The sequence below is a fragment of the Molothrus aeneus genome, chromosome 2 (assembly GCF_037042795.1).
Source record: "Molothrus aeneus isolate 106 chromosome 2, BPBGC_Maene_1.0, whole genome shotgun sequence".
In the NCBI taxonomy this organism is placed as follows: Eukaryota; Metazoa; Chordata; class Aves; order Passeriformes; family Icteridae; genus Molothrus; species Molothrus aeneus.
The window spans coordinates 48,429,946-48,453,067 of record NC_089647.1 but is presented as its reverse complement, the minus strand read 5'-3'; the positions used below and the strand labels follow the sequence as shown (position 1 = coordinate 48,453,067).

At 36.8% G+C, this 23,122-nt stretch overlaps 1 protein-coding gene across 1 annotated transcript; it reads left to right on the top strand.

Annotated features, from left to right (window-relative positions):
• Positions 1 to 5,493: 5,493 nt before the first annotated feature.
• LOC136553400 (NEDD4-binding protein 2-like 2) lies at positions 5,494 to 22,071 on the top strand. The gene is made up of 7 exons (XM_066544891.1): positions 5,494 to 5,669; positions 6,709 to 6,788; positions 7,943 to 9,369; positions 16,417 to 16,541; positions 16,945 to 17,033; positions 17,388 to 17,464; positions 20,772 to 22,071. Exons 2-7 carry the CDS (start codon positions 6,786 to 6,788, stop codon positions 20,968 to 20,970), a joined length of 1,920 nt encoding a protein of 639 aa, XP_066400988.1. The 5' UTR covers positions 5,494 to 5,669; positions 6,709 to 6,785; the 3' UTR covers positions 20,971 to 22,071.
• Positions 22,072 to 23,122: the final 1,051 nt, after the last annotated feature.

Here is a 23,122-nt window from a genome sequence, read left to right as displayed (position 1 = left end):
TTTCACAAAAACAAGCAAACCAAACCAAACAAAAACCAACAAGAACAAAACTAGAGAGGATATGAGGATGTGATGTTATTCTTCAGGGTGAGGACTGCAGAAAGCCTTCAACTCCACCTACTCATCTGCTTCCTTCATTAACTAGTTAATAACTATACTGGGACACCACTAAGATTAAATGACCTACTAAACATGTCCTCACCAATCAGCTGTAGATGTGTCTTTATCTCTGACTTCTTCCTAAAGAGATCATTGCCTAGTTGGAGGCATGCATGGGAAGAGAACAATAAAATGCTTCATGTTACAGTAGCCACAGAAGCAAAAACATAATTTAGATTTTTAATGTCCAAAAACAGAAACTGTCTCTTCACTGCAGTCAGGAAGTGATGGTGCATATTTTGCTACCAAGCAGGGCATCCTTTATGTCTTAATTCAACAAATCAAACCATCTTGCCATCTGATAGGAATAGGTTAGAGAGCATTAATACATAAACCTTTCATCTTCTAAGTATGTTATTGGGTTTTTTCATAGTTTCTTTAAATTCTAGTATGACTTAACAGCTGTTTTGTTGCTAAATGTCATGGAATCTTTTTGCTGACCACATTTGCACAATGTATTCCTACAATTTAGCACGAATATAACCTATGGAAGCCAGCATCTAAAAAATCACAGCAGAAAGGGGAAAAAAATGATTCTTCCCTTGGTGCCTTGCAGATAGGTATGACAGTAGTGAATACAGTAGTGAATTAGTATTTTGGGAGCCTGTACCAGTCTTTCTTTCCCTGGTGATTAGCTCAGTTTGTCAGTGAATTAAATTAGTTTCTCCTCTTAGTTAGCTAGAATTGATTTAAGTGCTCTCCATCCTTAATTGAGAATTAGGATAGGAGGTGGGAGAGGATAGTACATAACTTGCATATTCTTAAGCAATGGCATTAGCATAACAAAATGGGAAAAATTAAGAACTTTCTACTCTAAGTTGTATCTGTAAAGTGAGCATCTCAGTAGTTCAGCTTTAAGAAATCAAATAAAAGTAATTTCAGGTTAAAGCTGAGTGGCTAAAACGAACAAGAATTTGACCAAACCAAGAGGATGTCAATATGGACATAACTAAGCAAGTAGCACTAAACTTTCATAGTGTTTGATAACTTCTTTCCTCTTGCTTAAAAATTAGTATATTAAGCATTAAATACTTGAACATATTGTCCTCCGTAAAATGCTGGGTATTTTTTAGTTGCTATATCTGGTGCTTGCTTTCTTCTATGCACACTTTTTGCTTTTACCATTCCCCTGTCTGCCCTCTGTTTAAAGCTACGTACTTTAATGTCCCATTGAATTTCCGCTCAGTCTCCTTCATTTTCATGTAAATGGGAGATGCTATTTAAAAAGTCCCGCAGACTAAGCAATGACTGGACCTTCACCTTGAGTGTCAGCTTCCTAGAAACTCCCCATGCTCTACTTTGAAAGACATGAATTGTTCAGAATCCCGTTTCCTTGGCTGGCTTTCACAACCCAAAATCTCAGCTTTGTTGTGGGCCAGCAGTTGTTATATTGTCTAGAGCGCTCTGTCTTAAAAGTTAAATCTCTTCCATTCTTTTAGTACTGTTTTGCTGCAGCATTTGGGACTTAAATCATAGAACATGTATTATGAATTATATATTATGCCTCACTATCAAGAAAAAGTCTATGTATCCTGCAGATTTCAGATAAAAATAATTAAATGAAAGATATTAAGAACCTCCAAAATAAACTAACTAGTTGTTACTTTTATTCTTGCCCCACTATTTTTATCTCCAAAAGGATTCATCCAGTACCTGAAGGGAATCAAATAACAATATTTAAATTACAAGTAGTTATATCATAGTCAAAAGAAATATTAATCTAGCCATGACTTAAACATCACTTGCTACAATTTGTTGAATATATAAAATAATAGTCCTATCTCACATAATCAGCAGGCTACCTGGAATAATTATTTTGTTTGTAAAAATTTATAACTTTATTAAAACTCTAATTCTTAAGTTAATTTTCAAGTTGAAGTTTGAAAATAAAAACCTCCATATTATCTGTGAAAATTAATAAGCAAAAAGCTCTTACTGTATTTTTACCACTGAAACTTTGATGTGACATTTGCATACCAGAATTCCTCTTTGTCATATAAAAGCTTCAGAAAAACAATTTGGCAAGCAACATTCCTGGTTTGTTGAATAAACCAGTTCTCTTAAAGTTCACCAGAATTTCTCCCTAGAGATAGCTTTATTTAAAGTCAAAGAATTGTGTAACAGTATTTCTAAGTCTGTAACTAGTCCACTTGAACTCAAATAGATGCTATATTTAAGTGTTATTAGAAGAAGAAAGAGCACTCTGCTATGTCAAGTCTGATAACGAGATCACAAGGTCTAAATGATTGAGCTATCATTCCACATTAACCCTTAAACACAAAAGTCAATCTCAAGTAGTGCCCGTTGGATAATTTTTTTTTCTCTTTTAATAACAGATGGAGTCTCATCATTCTGTCTATCTGAAATTTGCCTGATCTTTTCTATTAAATGGCATAACACAGGCATTTATTGTTTCACTAACAAATATTTAATTTTCTGTGTTAATATTTTTTATGCCAGCTATCTTCTTTATGCTGAGTTATTTTGGAAAGTTTTATCTAAAATGTTTCTGGAAGCAAATTTAATGGAAACCTTTCCATACACAACAGAATAGTATGATGTTTTTATCAAAAATACCCAGTTCTCAAACGAGAGCAAAAGCCACCAGTTTAGAGGAGGCAGGACAGCAATTAGGCAACACCATGGGTGGGAAGGAGTAGCAAAAGCATTTTCTCTGGCAGTAGTTTCATTTTAGTGTGGTTTACTTGTAATTCGAAATTGCACCTGAAAGCTTTTTTTCCTACTGAACCTGAAACCAGGCCCATGCAGAAGAAAGCAGTGCAACAAATTAGTTTGGTACAAGTATCGGAGATGTCTGCATTGCATTTAAAGCATCAACTCTACCAGTGAACCATAAAGGAATCAGGATGATCCTCCAAATTGGTCAGTTACCATCTTCCCTTTTTAATGTAGGAAATCAAATGCAAAAACTGCTCTGAGAAAATGCTCCATTTGCAAGTTCAAACACTCAAGTTCCACAACATCAAAACTCTTTACTCACTTCCCATATGACTATAAATTGATTGTGATGTGTAAGGTTCAAATCAACTTAAACTTATAAGTCACTTGGAAAACTGAATCAAAATCTTATTACAGAAGGTCAAAAATTTTCCTTTCACTCTCCTCTTAGATCAGTTAAAGCCTACAATTCACCAACTGATATGAAGGTGATGTAATAAATGTCTAGGAACACAGGAAGGAACAGATAATTTTTCATATCTTGTTGTCCATGCAATAACACTACCTCACTCTAAGATTTTTTACCTCTGTGAGACACTTCCACCACAATCATAGGTGCATGTTACAGGAAGCGTGGTTTGGGTGACACATAGTAGTGGTACATGGCAGCATTGAGTAACTTTCTAAACATATGTAAAAATGAAATTTTAAAATTCAGACTTCTCTGAAAACAAAGAAAAATCATCTCTTAATGCTTCTTTGTAAGTATTTTCACTGTTACAGTGTTCAGCCTCTTGGACCCTGCTTTTTCCTACCCTATCAGCTTCTCCTAACAATGTTTCCAATGGAACTTTTTTATGATCTAGTGCAGGACAAGGAATATGGGGGAATTATTTGCAGCTTTGTCTCAAGCAAGAGACTTCCCACATAGGAGCTGTAGCAGCTGTAACAGGATTGTCAGGGAAAGTCTATTTCATTATACTCAATGAGGTTGAAAAAAATGACATTAGGGTTCTGCCATTTGTAACATGCGGCTTATTTAATTAGGTACAAGTAATGGGAGAACTCCCCAAATTAAATACATCTGAGACAATTACTACATACACAACATGAATGCTTGAGAGCTCTGATCTCCAGATATTACCTCCAAAATGTCCATGTGCGGCACTTTTACTCTCTCTTAATGGTTAGCTTGGGTGTTGCATGACATAGCCTGTGTAGGGAAGCACATAACTGCTACTAGAGATGAAAAACAGTGGCAAACTGGGAGATTCACTTCAACAGCTCACTTCTGATCTAGATTAAAATGCTACCAAAGACACATCCATACCTTCCAAAAAAACCAAGGCCATCACCTGGCACAGGAAAGGAAACTATGCTTTGGTTACAGGGTTAACTGGAAGGAATGCCTGGCCAGTGGATTTGACCAGTTCTCTTTCTATTTTTTATAGCAAATAAACTAGTTTCAGTGACTTTATTAATCATATACTTTAAAAGCTGCATAATCCATTTGGGTTATGTGAAAGAATAAATATTGCAGGTATTTAGAATGGGCGCATTGCTTACTGAAGCTCTTGTGTGCACTAATGAAATTTGGGGAATTACTGTTACAAGACTGAGAGTTTTTTTAGGAAAAATGTGGTTTGCCTTGCACGGTATCACAAGATTTTGGGGGGGGCAGGGGGGGGAAAGTAGTTGGGTCATATTAAAATTTTATTTTATACGTGTGTGAAAAAGGCCAATCACTTGTTTTTAAAATTTTAAAAGTTTAATAGTAATAAAATGGTTATAAAAATAGCAATACAATTAGAGTAATAATAATTTGGACAATTTGGATTAGGGCAATATGAGACAATAGAGACAAAGAGTTACGGACGTCCGGGTACCTTTTTCTGGGCAGCACGAGCCCGAAAAAGGACACCCGTTAACAGAGGATTAACCCTTAAAAGCAATAGCCTGTTGCATATTCATACACCTCATACATGATGCATAAATTCCATTCAAATACAGAATTCTGTCAGGTCTTCGTCAACTTCTTCCTCTGAATCCTAACAGCGCCTTTGAGGCGGGAAGAAGTTCGTTTCTTCTGCTAAGAGGGCCATAAATTCTTCTTCACTGAAAGATTTAGGTGTCCTGTGGCTGCTATTTCGCTGCAAGTCCTTTCTTTAAAAAAAGTATCCGACATAGCATCGTTTCTATTTTAACATTTTTTATAACCTAAAACTATATTTAACACAGTACTTAAGAGAATTAACACAGCATAACTTTCTTACACAACACATATAATATTCATTTTAATATTTGCGAAAAGCCAATCATAAAATACGCATTTTTCACACATGCAGGAGGGAAAGTTGTAGATCCATGTCAAGTACAACACACGTCTAAGAAACTTGGGCGGCTTTTAAACTAGGGACAGTCCTCACCGGACTGCTGCTCACGTTCCGTGACAGAGCAGGGCGCCCCCTAAAGCAGACGTCCCGACAGGCAGAGCAGCCAGCCCCGAGGGAAGGTAAAGCAGGACAAATCCCACCTCCGGGCTTGGCACTGGGCTCCTCCCGCCGGGCTCTTCCCGCCGGGCACAGCGCGCGCCGTGGTGGGGGGGGGGGGGAAGGCTCCGCCCCTCGCGGCGCAGCGGAAGGCGGCGCCATTTTGGGCGTGCGGGGTCGGAGCTGCGGCCTTGAGCTTCGTGTCCTCCCCCGCGTGTGGCTGCTGCTCGGCCAAGCCGCTTTTCCTCCGCCGCCAGCGCTGCTACCACCGACCTGTGCCACCAGCGGGCGGGGAAGGGGCGGCGTGGGGATGGCCGCGCGCAGGAGCCGGCGGCTGCTGAGGTTGTGTGACGTGGGCGCAGCGTTGAGGGAAGTGTTTGTGTGTGGGGGAGAGGAGTGGGCTTTGCACCGTGGGGAAAAGGAGGGACGGGGCGGCTGATCCAGCTCCCCGAGCCGTCAGGCCGGTGGCCGTGCCTTCGCCTCGGACACGCCGCTGCCAGCCCGGTGTGGGAGCAGCGCCTGCTGCCCCCGGCTGCTGTGCCGTGTGAGGGGTGCTGCACTGTGCGCCCCGTGAGCGCCGTACCACCGTGCGAGGAGAGCCAGCCAGTTCACCTGTCTGTAGGTTCTGGCAGATAGGCCTGATTTTTCCTTTTGGGAAAGGTATTATGCGGGTGGTGTTCAAGGCCTTGAGTTAGTTAGTTGATTGAATCTTCTGGATGTTTCGCAGGTCAGTTAAAGTGGTAAGAAAGTCTGGCATCCTTGTGTGCCGGCTCAGGTTCAGTGCTTACAACCAGTTCTTTACAGAAACGATACAGACCCGGACTTTTCCCATTCAGGGGGTGAGAGTGTCCGAGAGACTGCATTTTCCTTGAGCATACTTGCTCTGTCCTCTCCAAGGACGCAGGAGGTGTGTTTTTGAGTGCAGCTTCACCGTCTCCGAGGTTCGCAAGGGACAGTCTGTTAGAGATTAGCAAGAAAGAATATTCCTACGTGGGACAGTCACAGAGTAGCATTTTCTGTCAATGGAGATCTTGTCATACAGCAAATGTTCACATGTTTACTATTTTAATTCCCCATCATGAATGGGGTCTGCTTAAACATCAACCCAGAAGATGAGGACACAGAAGCTAATAAAGTTACTTTTTTACCCCAGTACTGTGGAGGAAGCAGGACATTTTTTTCTAGATGGGGATAGACTCAGTGAATAGTACTAATGCCATACTTGCTTTCTAATAGACAGAAATGAAGCGTGAAGAAGCTGAGGGCATGCATACAACACATAAATCTTGAGAGGAGGAGAGACCATGGTACCAATTCTGAGGAAGAGAGAGACTTGCACAGCCATGTTTCTTCCCCTTCTAACAGTAATGTTTTCTTCCAGGTACTAAAGTGCGGACAGTAACATCTCCTTGGTTTAGCCAGTTTGAGATTGAGAATGGCAGGTTTCTCTTCCTTTGGATGGTAGGTGATAAAGTGTCTAGAGTAACACCTTTTCTTGTGAGTTTTGTAAGTGAACATGTTGGGATAATGGCTACTTACAAATCTTCCCATAATACTACCTACAGATCCTTTTCAGATAAAGAAGACAATTATTTTCCTATCCAGGATGAATGGCATGTGGCACTTTGTTAATATTTAGTCGTGGAAAGTTGAAATGTTTCAGAAAACACTGGAATAAACCTTCCAGTAGGAGAAATGTGTTCTTTTGTGTTTGAAACTGCATTTATTTGGTGGGGAAGAGTTTAGTCTTTATTGCATACTGTGTAGACTTCAAAATCCAAGAAATTCAGACTAATAGATGGATAATGACATGGCATGGTGGTTAATGCCATCTTGCTTTGTAACAGCTTGTCTCTGAACCTGTCTAGAACTTAGTGGTTTAGTTCTTAGAATGTAATCTATTTGGGACAAGGATTTTTTTTTTTTTGCATATGTGTGTGTTTAATTTTAGAAGACATGCAAGCAAATGCTCTTGGTCCCTAACAAAAGTCCTTAGTAGTTCCAAAACCAGAACCATAACAACAGATTGCAGCTTTGATTTTAGGTCTTACTTGACTTATTCTGAATTGCAAATACCACCCGGAACCTCTTTGATTGGTTAACTAAATGAGTTAGTGGACTTCGGTTCATGCCACAGAAAACAATCCTCATGGTTGAAGTATTTGCATTTTGTTGGTGTATTAGTAGTGATCTCAGACATCAGTTTGTGCGTTGGAAATTGGCATATCCTTATCTTTAAAAGAGATTTCAAACACTTGGCAAAATAACAGCTAGGAGAGAATAGTAGTAACATAATTCAGAGATTGCTGATGTAATTATTTTTTCAAACAGTCACATTTTAAAAGCTTGATTTGTAAGTTATTTAAGGCATATCATCAAATGTGACTGCTCGACTGATACAGCACTAATGTTTTTTACTAGAGATGAGCAATAAGTAATGTAGCAGTCTAGTTTAAACCATACTTGTGGTAGGTGATGTGTGTTTTTCTTCTGGGTGAATACATTCTAGTTGAGACCATGGACAGTGTGATGTCATAGGCCTGAGTAACTTCAGCTTTTTTATACTTTACTTTGAAAATGTGCATGCTGGTAATGTATTCATTCTTTTTCCTAAGATGCTTCATGCTGAAAATACAGTAAGGCTCTTGGAGTGCGAGGACGAAATCGGAATTGAGCCGTATTCTAAAAGAATGAAGTCAACAGAAGGGGCTTGTGAGGAACTCCCTGATGATGATAACAAAGGTACTCAGAAGAAAGTGAATGTTGAGAGAAAATCAAATGGTTGGATACCTACGTGTGCCTTAGATAACCAAGGGCAACATGAAATGCAGAAGCAAGAGAAAATACCTTCTGGTGCCTTGGGATCTTTGAATGAAGTTCTCCCTGAAAAGAATCCAGTGCTTAGTCAGCCATTTGATTTAGAAACTGGGCAGAATATAGATCCTCCTTTTACATCAATGAATTACTCTAAAGTTGAAGAAGAGAAGGACCCTTTTATTACAAATAATGGTGGTGAAGATAATACTGAAAAAAGCACTGCGTCATTCTCAATAAATAGAAATCAATCAGATGAAGACTTTTTTACAAGCAAAGATTTTATAGGACCTATTTACAAGCCTGCCAAAAGTAACAAGCCAGACAAATCTGGCAATTGCAATGAATGTAGGAACACTGGAGGAGATGAGAATGAATTATGTGAAAACAGATGTAAAAGAAAGGAGGCAAAGAAGATGCAGGCTGTTTCTGCCACTGTACCAGAAATAGATGATCAGCTGGATCAGTTCTATAAAGAAATTCACCAGCTGGAAAATGAAAATTTAGATACTAATGTTCAGGAAAAAGAAACTGAAATTTCTGAGGAACAACACTTTCCATTTAACTCTAGTCAGAGCTCACAAGAAAATTATCAACCTGTACTTTTGGGCAGTCCACACCCATTTTATGAGAATGGACAGAGTTCTTTGGGGGAACAGAACAGTCAGAAAACAAACAATGAGCAGCAGTTAGTTGCGGAAACAGGTGGCTGGAAAACTGAAAATACCTTTAATGGCCAAGTAGATACTTGGAACTGCTCAGTGCCTGAATTCAGACCTGCTTGGCAGACTAGAGCATCTTTCAACAAACCTCAGGGACCTTTTCCTCCTAGATTCAGCCATCAATCCCATTTTCAGATATTTGATCCCCCACCTCGAATCCCAAATGCTCCCCCTCCTCAGAATGGGGGATTTCCTTACGAAAGTTACCATGGAAATACTGATATCAGTCATGGTCCATTGCTTGATCAAAATACCAGCTGTTCTGGTCATACTGACATCCATAATACTCAGGTCTTCGGGAATGGGAATAATGATCAGAATGGACTCCAAAGTAATGGTTTCTGTGAAACCAGAGAAGAGCGTTGGAATGATCCAAAAGCTGACAGTACAGAAGGAATGCACAACTTTTCTTCATTGCAGTTATCTGAAGAAAAATTCAGTTGTTCACAGAAATTGCTTCTAATCCTAAGAGGCCTACCAGGTTCAGGGAAATCCACACTTTCTCGGTAAGTGAAGACTTTAAGCTTGAGAAGTTCATTCAAGTAAAATTTTTTAAGAATTTTAAATATATCTGTAAGCACTAAGGAAACATTTTAGTTTGTAAATTAGACTCTTAAAATGCAGTAGTTTAAAGCTGTCATTTGTACTTAAAGAGTGCAAGTGACCATAAATATTAAAAATATTTACTTGGGGGTTTTGTCTCCCTCAGAGTTTTGATGACCAGGAGCTCCTCTGTGTTAAATTTAAAATGTTGAGCATCCATTAGGTTGCATAGTCTTTTATTCTGAAATTTTCATACTAGTATGTGGTAGTCTGCTGCTTTTTTTTTAATTCTTAAATTCCCTCATTTAAAAAAAACCTCCCATCAAGTCTGACAATGTCAATTTGACTGAACCAGAAGTCCTTTCTTATGCCCATGTAAAAATTTTCAAAGGCCATTAGAAGAATGCTGCTACCCTGAAAATACCTGGTTTTGGTGAATTGAAGAAACTGAGCGTTATCTCGTTCCATTTTGTCATAGTATGGGCTGTCAATTCCTCTTCCTTGTTTGTGAACAACACACGATAAAAACATTATTTTTTCTTCCAAATATACTTGTTGAAATCTGACAAGGTTAAAAACACGTAATATCTCCAACTTAGATTTTCCCTTTGTGGTTTTTTGGCCTATTTTAAAAAGTACAGAAAGTGGACAGAGCACAGATGGTACCTGTATTAAGTGAAAGTAAGTTTGTCTTGTGTATATAAAAAAAGAAGTTTTTGAAACAGTACTTACTGATTGAGTTTCATCCAGAAACTACATCACAGGATGTCTTCTGTAGTTATCATCAGTTGTATGTGAGGAGTCTGTAGAATAGACACAGTCATCATGTTCTTTTTTTTTTTTTAATGTAAAGGAGTAACATTCTATTTAACATTCTATTAGTGGATTTTTTCCTGGTATTTAGGAGACATATTACAACTAGAAATCTCTAATAGGTATTTTTTTTATATGTTTCAGTTGTTTTTGCAATAATTTTTTTATAGTTACTGATTGCTGTATTTTGCAAGCCTGCATTTTTGAAGCTGCATGTCCCCATTTGGTATTACTGCAGTAATACCTTTAATATGTGAAGGCAACATAAAACATTTTAAAAATAACCCTGTGGAAAAAATGCTGCCTCATTCAGTTTAGAGATTGGATAAAACTTAATATGAAGATACGAAATATATTTGTTTTCCATGTTTGGTGTGCTAAATTGTCTCTAAATCTTTCTCCAAATATATGACTCATATAATCTGAAAAATTTTAAATATCTTCAGGTTTTTAAGAACACGTTTTTGTGCTTTTTTTCATCTCTCAACTGACTGTGAGATCAGTTACTAATTTTGTTTAGCAGATGGGAAAATGGGCACTATGAGATCAAGGTTAAGAATAGTTACCAAAAGTGAGTGCAGAATTTGAACAGCATGGGGCTTGCTCTCCAGTGTCTTCAATTACATGCAGTTTCATATGTTTAATGCTTGGTTGCAGTTGTTAATTCCCATGAAATCATGGGTCTTGGATATCCTTGGGAAAGAAACATCCCAGAATCAATGGGTGCCGATGGGGAAAAATACCTTTATTATTAGTTAAGTCTTAATAAACATGTTTTGAACGTGTTTTTCTGTGTAACATCATAGAGTTCTGCAGCGTAGCCTAGGACAGCAATGATGTTATATCTGATGCCATATTAGTACCCACAGGTATCTTTGCAGATATTTGCATTTTTGGCAGCTGCAGACAAACCTTTACTATTTGTGCCAGTAAAATAACTGTGAAGGAAAAGCAGAAAACTGGCATTGTCTGTGTGAATCAGCACTAGAGAGGAATGAGGTGTATCTTGTGAGTGGGTTTCCCAAGCTGGAAATGACAGCAGAGCCAGTAGCGAGACCTTGGAATACCAAATTTCTATTTGTGTTTTGTGCTGAGTAAGGGTTTTTAAGTACAGACGCTTTTCTTCCTGCTCACAAACTTGACTTGTGTCTGTCTTGAATCTTCCACTGAAGTTTATTTTTTGTTTTGACTCTTCCATTCCAACTAAATAGTTGGAATTATGGGTCATGTTTTTTGGAAGAGAGTAGTGGGTGTGAGCTAGTTCATTGTTCTGCTTGGAGAAGGTCTGTCACCATTCTGGATCGGGTCAGGTATGTCTTTGTCAGGCCTGAGCTTAAAAACGCCTCAGACATTTCTATGGTCTCACCAAACTTCTCTAGTGCAGTACAAACCACCTAAGTAAGGAAGTTGTTCCTAATCTCCAAAAAGATGTTCTGAAGACATAATTTGCATGTCCTGTGTTATAACATGTGTTGTTACGTGGTAGAATGTGGCTCATGTTCTTTGCAGTTTCCCTCCTGATAAGGGAGAGGTTTATTCACTGTAATAGGTTGACATCAGACCTTTTACTGTCTCCACTGCCAGACTAAACAAGCCCAGCTGCTATTAACCTCTCCTTAGATGTTGTATGCCTGTAGCCATCTTGGTAGCCATCTGTTCAGCCCTCCCATGTTTTTCAGCATGTCTTTTGAACTGGGGAGTCCTTCACTGGATACAGTATTTCAGAATTGACCACACAAGAACCAGGTAAAGTGTGGGTGGTATCTTCTTAGGTGATCTACTGGCCACGCTTCCTCTACTAAAGCCCAGGTTGTGATTTGCCCCACCTTTGGTGAGGGTACACCATTCACTCATCTCATTTGATGTCCACTGTAATCCTCAGACTCTTTTCAACAGAGCTGCTCAACCACTCACTTTCCTGCCTGTGCTGAGGCTTAGGTTTCATCATTTGTAGAGCTTTACTCTTTCTCTGTTGAGCTTCCTGATGTTTTGCTTAGCTCAGTTCTTAGGTTTTTCTGTGGCCTTCTGGATAGATGCCTCACTGTTCAGCTCAGTGTTGAGCATCACTGCTAATCTGGTGTCATCTGTAAGTTCTCTGCCTCATCATCCAGGTTTATGATGAAGATACTGAAAAAGTGATCTTACTAAATCCTTTGTTGTTCTCTGCTTGTTACTGGCTGGGAGATGATGTTGGAAGCTTTGATAATTTCTGAGTATGCTGCATTCATCACTTGGTCCTCATTGACAAATGCACTTGTTTCATCAGAGTGCATTCTGGTCAGTAAAGAATGGCTTATCTGTTGCAAACCCCACACTGGCTGTTCTTGGTTATCCTAATTTTCTTAACATGTTTGGAAATAGATCTGAGGATGCACTCCATTGTTTCTAGGACAGATCTTAGGTGAGCTTGAGCAGCCAGTAGTTCTTTGGGTCATTGTCTTTACTTGCCTTAAATATGAGCATAACATCAGCCATTTCTGGCTCATTGGGGAGCTCCCCTCATCTCATGGATTTATTTCCTGTGTCCACCTGACTTAGGCAATGCTAGCCACTGAGGCTCATACGAAATCTGTTTCTTAACTATCCATTTCCATTTTTGTATTCCTGTTCATATCCAGTCATGGCTTTTGGTCTGTGCTCACTAATTCCATATCTGCTTCTAAATACTAAGCTGATTTCTTCAGTTTGATCTCCAGTCTTCATCCCATTTATTCCCAGATTCATTTTCTCCCTGTTTCAGTCAGTGGTATTATTTCCCTCCCAACTTCATTATGCCAGTTTCTTCCCTCTGCTTCACTCTGCCTTGGCCCTGTTTCCTAGCTCTACTGCCAGTACCAACTTGCTTGTTCCAGTGTTTATACCACTATGCTTCCCATGTCCTCCTATTTTAGGCCAATTTTGTTCCTTTTGTTGCCATTTGTTTGATGGGAGAAATGTGTTCTTACAATGGCATTATTGGTCCTGAATCAGCTTCCTGCCACTGCCAGATTGCTCTGTTCAGGATTGGGTTTGCCATGAGAATCATGAGTTCTTTTAACTACTATTTGCTATGCACATGACATTTTAAAGTTGTATACCTTGGGCAGATTTACAAAAAGGTTTTGCAGGGCAAACAAACGCATGTACTTTGTCAGATTTCACTTCTTCAATCCAAAGCTTCTCAGAGAAAAGCTTGGAATAACAAAATACTTTTGTTTAAAAAATAAATGCTTTATTTTTTCCTTGGTTTTGGAAGAGATTGAGCATTTAGTTAAAAATGTTAGAAAGCAGTTTGGCCGGACAGATACCCAGCAGTGATAGCTTTGGCCCAAGTAACCAAAGTCTGCTACAATTAGAAGTAGATGATAATGTGATCTTACAGTCCTGGTAAAAGTTATAGGAAAAGAGACTTGTATTTTTAAAATATTTTGCTACTGAATTTGGCAGCAGTTGCAATTTGCCTTTTCTCCATAAATACTTAGCATTAATTTGAATGAAAGAGAGCTTAATGAAATTGAAAGAGCACATATTGGTGTCATTTAAGCAGTCTGTTTTTGGTTAAATCCAGTAACGTATAAAAGACAGTTCTCTTTCTCTGGGGCCATTTTTCCTCAGAGGGAAATCTTCTGAAGGGAATCATTAGAGTTAATGCTTATAGCTGGATGTAGAAGCAGTGGTGTGCTGTTGTTTCTAATTATATATTTATTTTAACAGTGTTATAAACAGTGCTTTTAGAGGAGCATTTACACAGCTCAGTAATGCTGCATATTTTGAAACTATATTTAGTTATTGCCTACTTTTTTGCTCATCCACAATATAGTAGCTATTTTAAATAGGTGGATTATTTATCTTTTTATTACAAAATCATTTATCAAAGTAGGCTAACCAGGATACATATTTGGGAACTGTTTTAAAAGGATTTGTGTGTGTGCATGCATTGGAAAAAATGTGTATTGGTTTGCTGAATAGTTAATATTTTGGTTTCAACATGAGATTTTTGTATGTCAGGATAATAGCTTCTATTAGATCAGTAGTATTTCTGGGAAAAGTAGGCGAGCTGCTTTAATTTCAGTATCCTACTGTATTCAAAGGTGGTGTTTGCTTGGAGGGAAGGTTTAGGGTGAAAAGGATGTATTCCAGCAGTTGGATAATATGCTACTCATTTCAAGCCATGTGCACATACTGACTAACCTGGAATTTGACTCTCAGTGGAAATACATTTATCTTTTTTTCTTTTTCCATCTCTTAAAAGTGAAGTATTATCTCTGTGGGTTTGGATAGTATTGATGCTTTCTTTCTGTAGATCTGATTTTTGTTCTTTCTGTTCTCTGGTTCATGGGACTGGGAAAAATTTTACTTCCCAGTACATGTTAGAGGCAAATGAATTATGCCATATGATGTCAACCAATAGTTTTCTGCTTTGAATTTTAGAAGTTTAAATACTGCAAATATAGTTTACTATATTAAATCTATTATTTCAGTTATATTGGTCCATTAATAGTTGTGGTGTGTTCTGAACTTCAAGGAATACTAACAAACCATTTCAAGAATACACTTTGTTGATGGGTTTGCAAGATTTCTGAACCCTTGTCACTATAATTCTTTATTGCTACTAATGATGTTTGCACGATACAACAGAAGAATTCAATTCAGTGAGTTATTCTCCAGAACATGAACAAATAGAGTCAGTTCTTAGAAATAAAAATGAAAATCAATGTCTCATTAATGCTGATTTGTCAGTTCATATATTCCTATAGATACCTGATGCTCAGGCCCCTAGGAACTGTAGAGGTATGTCCATCTAGTCAGCCAATAGAAGAATCCCAGATATTATTTGCTATTTTTTTACTAAGGCAGATGCTTCTTTAAGACATGTTTATGTACATTCAGCACACTAGGAGTGAGTGTGGAAGATGTATCCAGTTTTTCTTGCATTATTAACTGGCAAATGTAGCATACTGTAAATAAGAGAATTGAGCCATGTGTGAAATCCCAGCCAAGTAACTTAATGAATATAAAATTCTTAAATATTTTATACAAGAGAGGAAGAGGGATAAAAAAATTGCTGCTGTGTGTGGTGTATGATTTACTGGTGCCATTTGATCTATTTAGAACAAAAATAGATGATTAATCCTTCTGCACTCTTATAAACCAGTGTAATACACACCCTATTGAAAGATCTAGGCTGTAACAAAACCTATAATTTATATAAATTTATAATATTTATAACAACACCAATTATTTATCAGTGTTCAAATAAAGCAGCTGAACTTTAAGTGTATCATGCTCTGCTTTCTCAAATACCTTTGCTATTTGTCCTGAAGCAACCATAACGGGCCTGTTGTTGGTGACAGGTGGCAAAACACAGCAAATTCCTTGTGTAGGAATTACATTCAAGTGGCTCTTCCTGCAGATATATATGGGAAAGCTTGGTAACTTAGAAACTAGCATATCTTTGTTCCCCTAAGTTATTTGGGATCTGGCCAATTCTTTTTTGTTCCTACCATCTCAGCAGTAGTGCAGTCCCACGTACTGCTAGTGCAGTTTGGTTTTTGTAGCCTGTGGGTATGTTGCCTGTTTCTGAGCTGGAATAGTTGCCTAAATTTCCATAGATATCTGGATGTTGCAGTGGGCTCCACATGCTCTGTGGCACTAACGGGCTTGTTCTGTTTTCAGATTTAAATATACCATAGAATTAAAAAGGGACAAGGAGTCTCTTAAGAAAGTCCAATCTACACCTGTTCTGTAGGCTGGACTTTAAACAGAATTGTACTGTTGTCTCAGTTACATAAGGTTTTCATTTAAATACCAATTGCCAAGGACTTTCTGAAACTAGGTTTACATTTGGCAGAACAGGGAGTTCTCATTATCAGATTGCTTTCTAGACATATTTCCAAGTGAGGATTGAGATGGAAAATGTTAGCAAATATATTTAATTATTATGAGGTACTTACTGCAGTATAGCTGTAAAATTAGATGAATACAAACATCTCTTGGGAGTGGAGAAGAAACAATAAATACAGAAATAGTAGAGAGAGGAAATATTGCTTTGATTTGGATTAGAATTATTGGTAATATATATGGGTGTGCTTTTTATAAATCTGAAGTTTGCAAGAAGTTCAGAAATAGGTCACAGTTCAATTTATTTTAGTTATAATTTTTTAATGTGTTTATCTAAAAATTAAAAGTCAATATGTTTTTGTGTTTTCCTTTAACAGTGTTCTGCTTGGTCAGAGTTGTGATGGTGTTGTGCTCAGCACTGATGATTATTTTCGTCAGCAGTATGGATACACCTATAATGCTGCTCAGCTTGGTGATGCCCATGAGTGGAACCGGAAGAGAGGTTGGAATGAATAAAAGGCATCCCATTAAGCTGTGTTATATAGAGGAAATAGAAGTGTAGCCTAACATCTATGAGTATTAAGAGTCTATATGAAAAGGAGTATATATATTTTAGCAAAGCGTATATAGAAGTATTTCAAGTGCTTTTTATACTTTAATTCATGTATGTATATATACATTAAATTTTGAACTTCTACGAGGTTCAGAGTTAAAAATAGATAACCTTGTTTCTTTGGGCATCAGGTTCTTGTTTCTACTTCTTTTCATTCCTGCCTGTACCTTGTATTCTTTCTCTCAGAACAGAGTGTTTCAGTCAGAGTAGATTAGTGAAAGAAAATCTGGGGCAGTTTTTTTTTTGTTTGAGTTACATGTGGTTTATTAACTTGCACAATTTTTCATTTCAGCAAAGCAAGCAATGGAGCAGGGAAAATCTCCAGTTATAATAGACAACACTAATACTCAAGCCTGGGAAATGAAGCCTTATGTGGAAGTGGTAGGTTTTGTTGCATGACTGTCACCAACTTAGACTCAGACTTACCCTGGCTGCATGGGATAAGTTGATACGTTTTGTCCAGAAGCATTTTTAATCAAGTTTTTAAAAAGAGAGACTGCTTATTGATAATGATTAGTAATTGGTGTGGCAATGGTTTAGATCAATTCAAGAACTGACTTGATTTAATTCGCTTAGCCTGAAATGAAAGCTAAGACAGGCTGGGTGTAAGTGAAATTCAGCAAGTACCACAGTAGAGTATGCTGCTGCATCTGTTCATTATATTTGTCTTTTATTTTTTTCTTATGTTTTATGTGATCATGATACATATCACACATATTTCTTTGCTTGCTGCAGGCTCTAAAAAAAGGATACAGAGTGGAATTCCATGAGCCAGATACTTGGTGGAAGTTTGATCCTGATGAACTAGAAAAGTAAGGTTTCTCTTACACAAATCATGGTACTTTATATATATATAGAGACAGATAGGCAGATAAATATGAATGCATAAATATATATGCAGTAAGTTATATTTTATTCAAAATATTTTCTCAAGTTCCTTACCAGTAATATGAAATGTATTTTATTTAAATAGGGATTTTGAGGTATACATTTACATGGAAGTTTTATGGATAAATAAGTAAACCAGCTCCATCTTGTTGGCCCAAAATGTCAGTATTAAAATTTTATTGGACATGTATAGATGTGACTTAGAGTACTGCTGAACATGGGTCATTGAACTTCTGGGTTCTGAGAGTGCTTAGGAAGCTGCTTATTCTTCTTGGTTAATGTCCTTTTTGTCTCAGATATATCTGCTTTAGGAATCTATGAGGTATCAAACCAGCTCAAGGATATTTCTTTGTTTGAAAAGTAGTGTAATATTTTCACAGTTGATGACAGAGTTCTCACTGATTTTTGTTTTATATACATCCAGCTGACTTTGCCTCTTATTGTTTCAGCTTTGTAAAGTAGCCCCTACAGTGCACAAAATACATGTATTTATATATATGTCTAATGCTTGCATTACTGACTTGGACTCCATTGGGTTTATAAATGTTCTAAAGTTTTCACCTTTTGCTCATAAGCTACCACTCACTTGTTTCTAGAGATGGAGTTCTCTCTCTGTAGAATGATAGTAAGTTCTTCTAGTTTGGCATGCAGCCCAGCCAAGTTAGGAATCTTAGTAATCAGGCACTTAAGATTTCCACTACACAAAACAGACTAATTTTCCAGGAAAATTCATGTTTCCAGATGATCTTAACAAGCCACAGGATAAACTGTTGTGTTGTTACTGTTGAATTTTATTGTTCAATTATTAATTGTAGGAGTAAAGTTGATATCTTTCCCAGAGCAAAACCCTTGAAACTGTGAAGTGCTGTTACCAGTTGTTAGAAGATTCCTAGAAATATTTTAGCAGTTCTGGTTGCTTTAAATATTTAAACAGAGGTCCATTGCCTGGAAACTTTATTTTTTGTGAATTTAATAAAGGTGGTGATGTAAGTTTTTCATTTTGTTCTTTAGTTACTTTGGGAGAGGATCCTCAGTTTTGTTTCATCAGCAAACTTGCTGAGGGTGCAGTGGTAAAGGGTAGTATGGAAGCATTTATTAGTGGCTGAGCTTTTATCATAGGTTTTTTAGCTTTTATCAAAAGATTCTGTGTTCCTCCATGCAAAACAGTCTTCCTCCCCTATCTGTTAGGAGCTTTTGCTGGTATGTCTGCTTTGGTTCGGATAGATGACTTTATGCTCTCTCAGCATAGCAAAGCTGCCAAAGAATGAGTGAAGACATGTCTGAAGAGGAGATACCAGTATTAAATGACACTATACAGCAAATTGATTTCCTTTTTTAAATCAGTTTCTATGCTTGATGTGATTTTGCTGCTGGTGATTTTATTATCCTGCCTTATTCTGCAAGGAGAAGTACTTTGTCTTTTATGAAGTGATTATGCACAAGTCCATTCAGTTGTGAATGTGTGTGCACTTTATGTCCAGTGCACTTGAGCTGTAATTTTTTTTCAAGGAGTACGAAGATAGTGAAATATTGAATATTGATAGGAAAATATTGAATAACTTTCTGCTTTCACCATTTGGCATTAAAAGACTTAGACTTACTCTTCTCATTTTTTGTCTGTCACAAATGTCAAGTGCTTTATAAAATCCACATATTTCTAGAGGGTTGACTTTTTTCTCTATCATTACCCTTGTTCTCATTTGTGAATAAAATCAAAACTGCTAAGACTCACCAAGTGATTAGTTCAACATGCAGCTGCTCCTGGGCTGCTTTAGCACAATGTAGAAATTAAAACCATTTAAAACAATGAGCCACATGCGATGATCACTCCAGCTTCTGGTGTTGTCTCGGGGAAGAGTGTGAGGGAAATGCTCTGCTTAAGCATTTTCTTCACAGAAAGCAAGCTGATAAAATGCACCTTTAAGGAGCCAATGTAATTTTGAATCGTTCTTCGATCACCAGTTCTGCTTCCATTCTGAATGTGAAATTAGTATGCTACCTGCTGTGTGCTTTGAGCTCTTGTCAACTTGATACTGAGGGGACTAGTGGTGAGGAATCAGTCTTCTAAAATATTTCTGTATGGAATATTGTCTGTCTTTCCAGTGTAGCCTGTTTGTTTCCACTGTTGATTTCTCCTCTGTAGAAGTGATCAAGTTGTTAAGGCCCATACCTCTTCTGTCCCTGGGAGAAAGTACAAAGATGCAGAAATATATTCCCTGTTGGTTTGTTAGGGACATAATTTATCTTGGACATTATTTCTTGGCAATAAGAAGTATTGGGTCATGATAAATGCTTGTTTATGCTATCACAACCTTTTATTTCTGTTTTATGTCTCTTCTTTTAGATTCATTTCCGTTACAATTCTGTCAATTCTCTGACATTCAGTTTGTGCATGAGGCTTGTGGTTTTCTTCTGGCAGAGACTGAAATTCTCTGCTAACATGGATTTTAAGGTCCTATTCCATAATTACCAAGGAGATTTTATGTGTGTGTGTGTATATATATATATATGTATATATATATGTATATGTATGCTCTCATATAATTTGCTTAGGTTCTTAATAGACCAAGTTCTCCCTGAAAGTAGCTGGTTACTGAGCACTGCAAGAATAGGACAGCACCTTTGATACCTTTTCCCTTACATGTGTTTCACTACATTTCTGAATTTACAAGTGTGAGCTACACCTAGTAGATTAACGTGTTCTGAGTGTGTTTTTCTGGTTCAGAACTAAAGTCGCTTCTTATTCTGTAGAGGTTTCTTGATGAGAAAATATTCTGTCATTAAGTCTTGAAACAGTGTAGTTGCATATTTTATGCTAGTTTGAACATTTCTTTCATAAGGAGTAGTCTGTGCTATTATTAATCTCTACTCATTAGCTAGTATACCATGTAAAATCTGATGAATAAATAGAAAAATCCTTCTAGGGTAATTCAGGTGCATAGTTATAGTGAATAACATCACATTTGTGTATGGAGAAGAACAACTGTATTGTTTACTGTTAACTCAATATATGCAGCTGTGAATTGTTAAAATAAACCTTAATGCAAGCTGAATACCTTGAGAATGAGGATAGAGAGTATAATGAAAACAATAAGAAAAATTGAGAATTTAGAGGGTTTTTTCTCAGAGACTGTAACATACAATTTTACACATATCTATATATTTACTTAGATATAACTATATATAGCTATAAACATACCAGATAATTTATTGAAATTTTTGTTTTTGTAGGAGAAATAAGCATGGAGTCACTCGTGAGAAGATTGCTCAGATGTTGGAACGATATGAATATCAAATATCCATCCCTATTGTCATTAATTCAGTGGTACCTCCCCACAAAAACACTCAAAGACCACCTCTGCAGAGAAGACATAGGTGGGGAGACAATACAGACTCATGGAGTTCTTTCAGTATTTCCAGTAGCCAGTAACACAGTTGCAGTCAGTTAATAAGAATCTGTTATTTGCCCTTTTAAAACACATCATCACTTCCAATAAAGTAGTGATTTTCTGTGTTTTAAATAGGCCTATTTCAAGACCCATTTTCTTCTGGAGGTTGTTCTTTTTAATGGACTTGCATGTAAATAAAATTGTACATTTAATGTTTTTTAAAACTATTAAAGTTGTAAGACCTTGGATTTTAGTAAAATATTTAATATAGTATGGCATATAGCAGTCTTTCTTCGGAAATCTAAGACAATGATGTCATATATTAGATAACTGTTGAGCAGTTTTTTTTAAAGAAGGGGTCATATTAAGGATCTTTTAAAAGAGAAGTAAAGCTCAAAAAGAAGAGTTTATTTATTTAATAATCAATTTTAATTATAGTTATTTAGTCTTCTTACCTTTTTGGAGATATTTTTGAAAGCAGTTATGCTCTGGATTGTCCTTTAGTTCTATTTGGCATGTATTGCCAATTGGCAAAATTTTGGCATGTGTTTTTTGACCTCAGTTGAGAGGTTTAATATTTTTGTTGTTGTTTTCTTGGGGTTTTGGGGCTTTTCCCTTTCTTTTTTGGTCTCAGAAGTTCATGTGGCAGCTGAAGCAACATTCTGCCAGTACAGTATTCACCAGTCATAAACTGTGCAACCTGAATTATTTTTTTATTTATTCTCGTCAGTAGTATATAAACTGCGATGATGTTGGCACACTACCAACTTGTTTTGTTCTGACTGAAAAAAACCCTGAATTTTATCACTAAACCATTGAAATTTCACAGCTGTGTCTTTCTAAGTCAGTTTCTTTCATTTGTGATAAAAATGAAGTTTTAAGAAATTAGGCTGTCAATTCCCAGTCCACAGTTAGGATGAATCAATTCAGTATAAATAGTGGATATAATTCTGTAAAACCATCTTGCATTCCTAATTTTGGCATAGCCAATGTAATCTGTTTAGCACATAACAAAGAATGAGCCAGCATGGAGACTGACTAACTTACTGCTCTTTTTCTCTTAAAAAAATTATGAATTTGTAAGTGTTCACTTTGCCTTTTTTCTAACAGCTTGCTGTATTAATAAAATATATTTGTGTTCATTATTGTTGAAGTAGTTCAATGCAACAATTTATATTTTCAGGCTCGTAGGATTTTGTACAGATGAGCATTATTGCTGCCCTGCTAGCTGAAATAATCTAACTACTCTTGACTTCCTTATACACTGAATGACCAAACATTGACTAGGAAATTTTGTCAAGAACATGAGTATGTAACAAAAAGAATATAGATGGTTATCTACTACTCATTTTGTGTCACAGTATCAGAAGTTTGAAAATTGCAAAGCGAGCATAATTTTTTAAATTGTAGACAATTTTTCAATAGGCCCTAAAAATTACTTCATCAATAAAGTCTGAATACCATGAGAGCTGAAAATCCAGCTATATAATGAGGTATCTTTCTGTGGTTTTCTACACCTATTGTGCAAATTTATGTTTTAATTATTTGAACCAGAATTTAAAATCTCACTAGCACCTGCATTGTTAATATTTTGAATTATGTGTTTGTGTAGAAAAGAGATTCCCCAACTATATTAATAATCTTCCTTTATTGTCTGTTACTCATTTAAAGTATTTACTGTGTTTTAGTTTTCATTGTTATATTTTTCCATGTCTCAAAGGAATCATGGATATCATTGTAAATGCTCATTAATACTTCAATTATGCCAAAGTTTTTATATTTAAACATGAAAGTACATTTCAAGTGTGGGGAAGATAAAAAGGTTTTAGACTCATTTACTCTATTTTACTGCATGCTATAACATGATAAAAATTATTGAGGCTTATGTAATATTCACACAGTGCTAAGGCATAGCAAAAAAGAGCTGATTATTGAAGATTGAAATGGGGTTGTTTAGCAGTATTTATTTGAATGGGTACTAATTTGTACTGTTCTAAGATGGTGCAGCTTTTCTTGTGATGCCTTTTTAATTATCAGTGCATGGGAGTGTTTTTGCTGTGCAAAGCATGCTGATCAATTGGCCTGCAGTATGAAAAGGACACTTAATGAAGGGAAGCTTTGCAATTTGTGTATCAAACATTTGTAAATTGGTTCATCTGTACAGCTGTATTCTAAGGTAAGTACAGTGACATG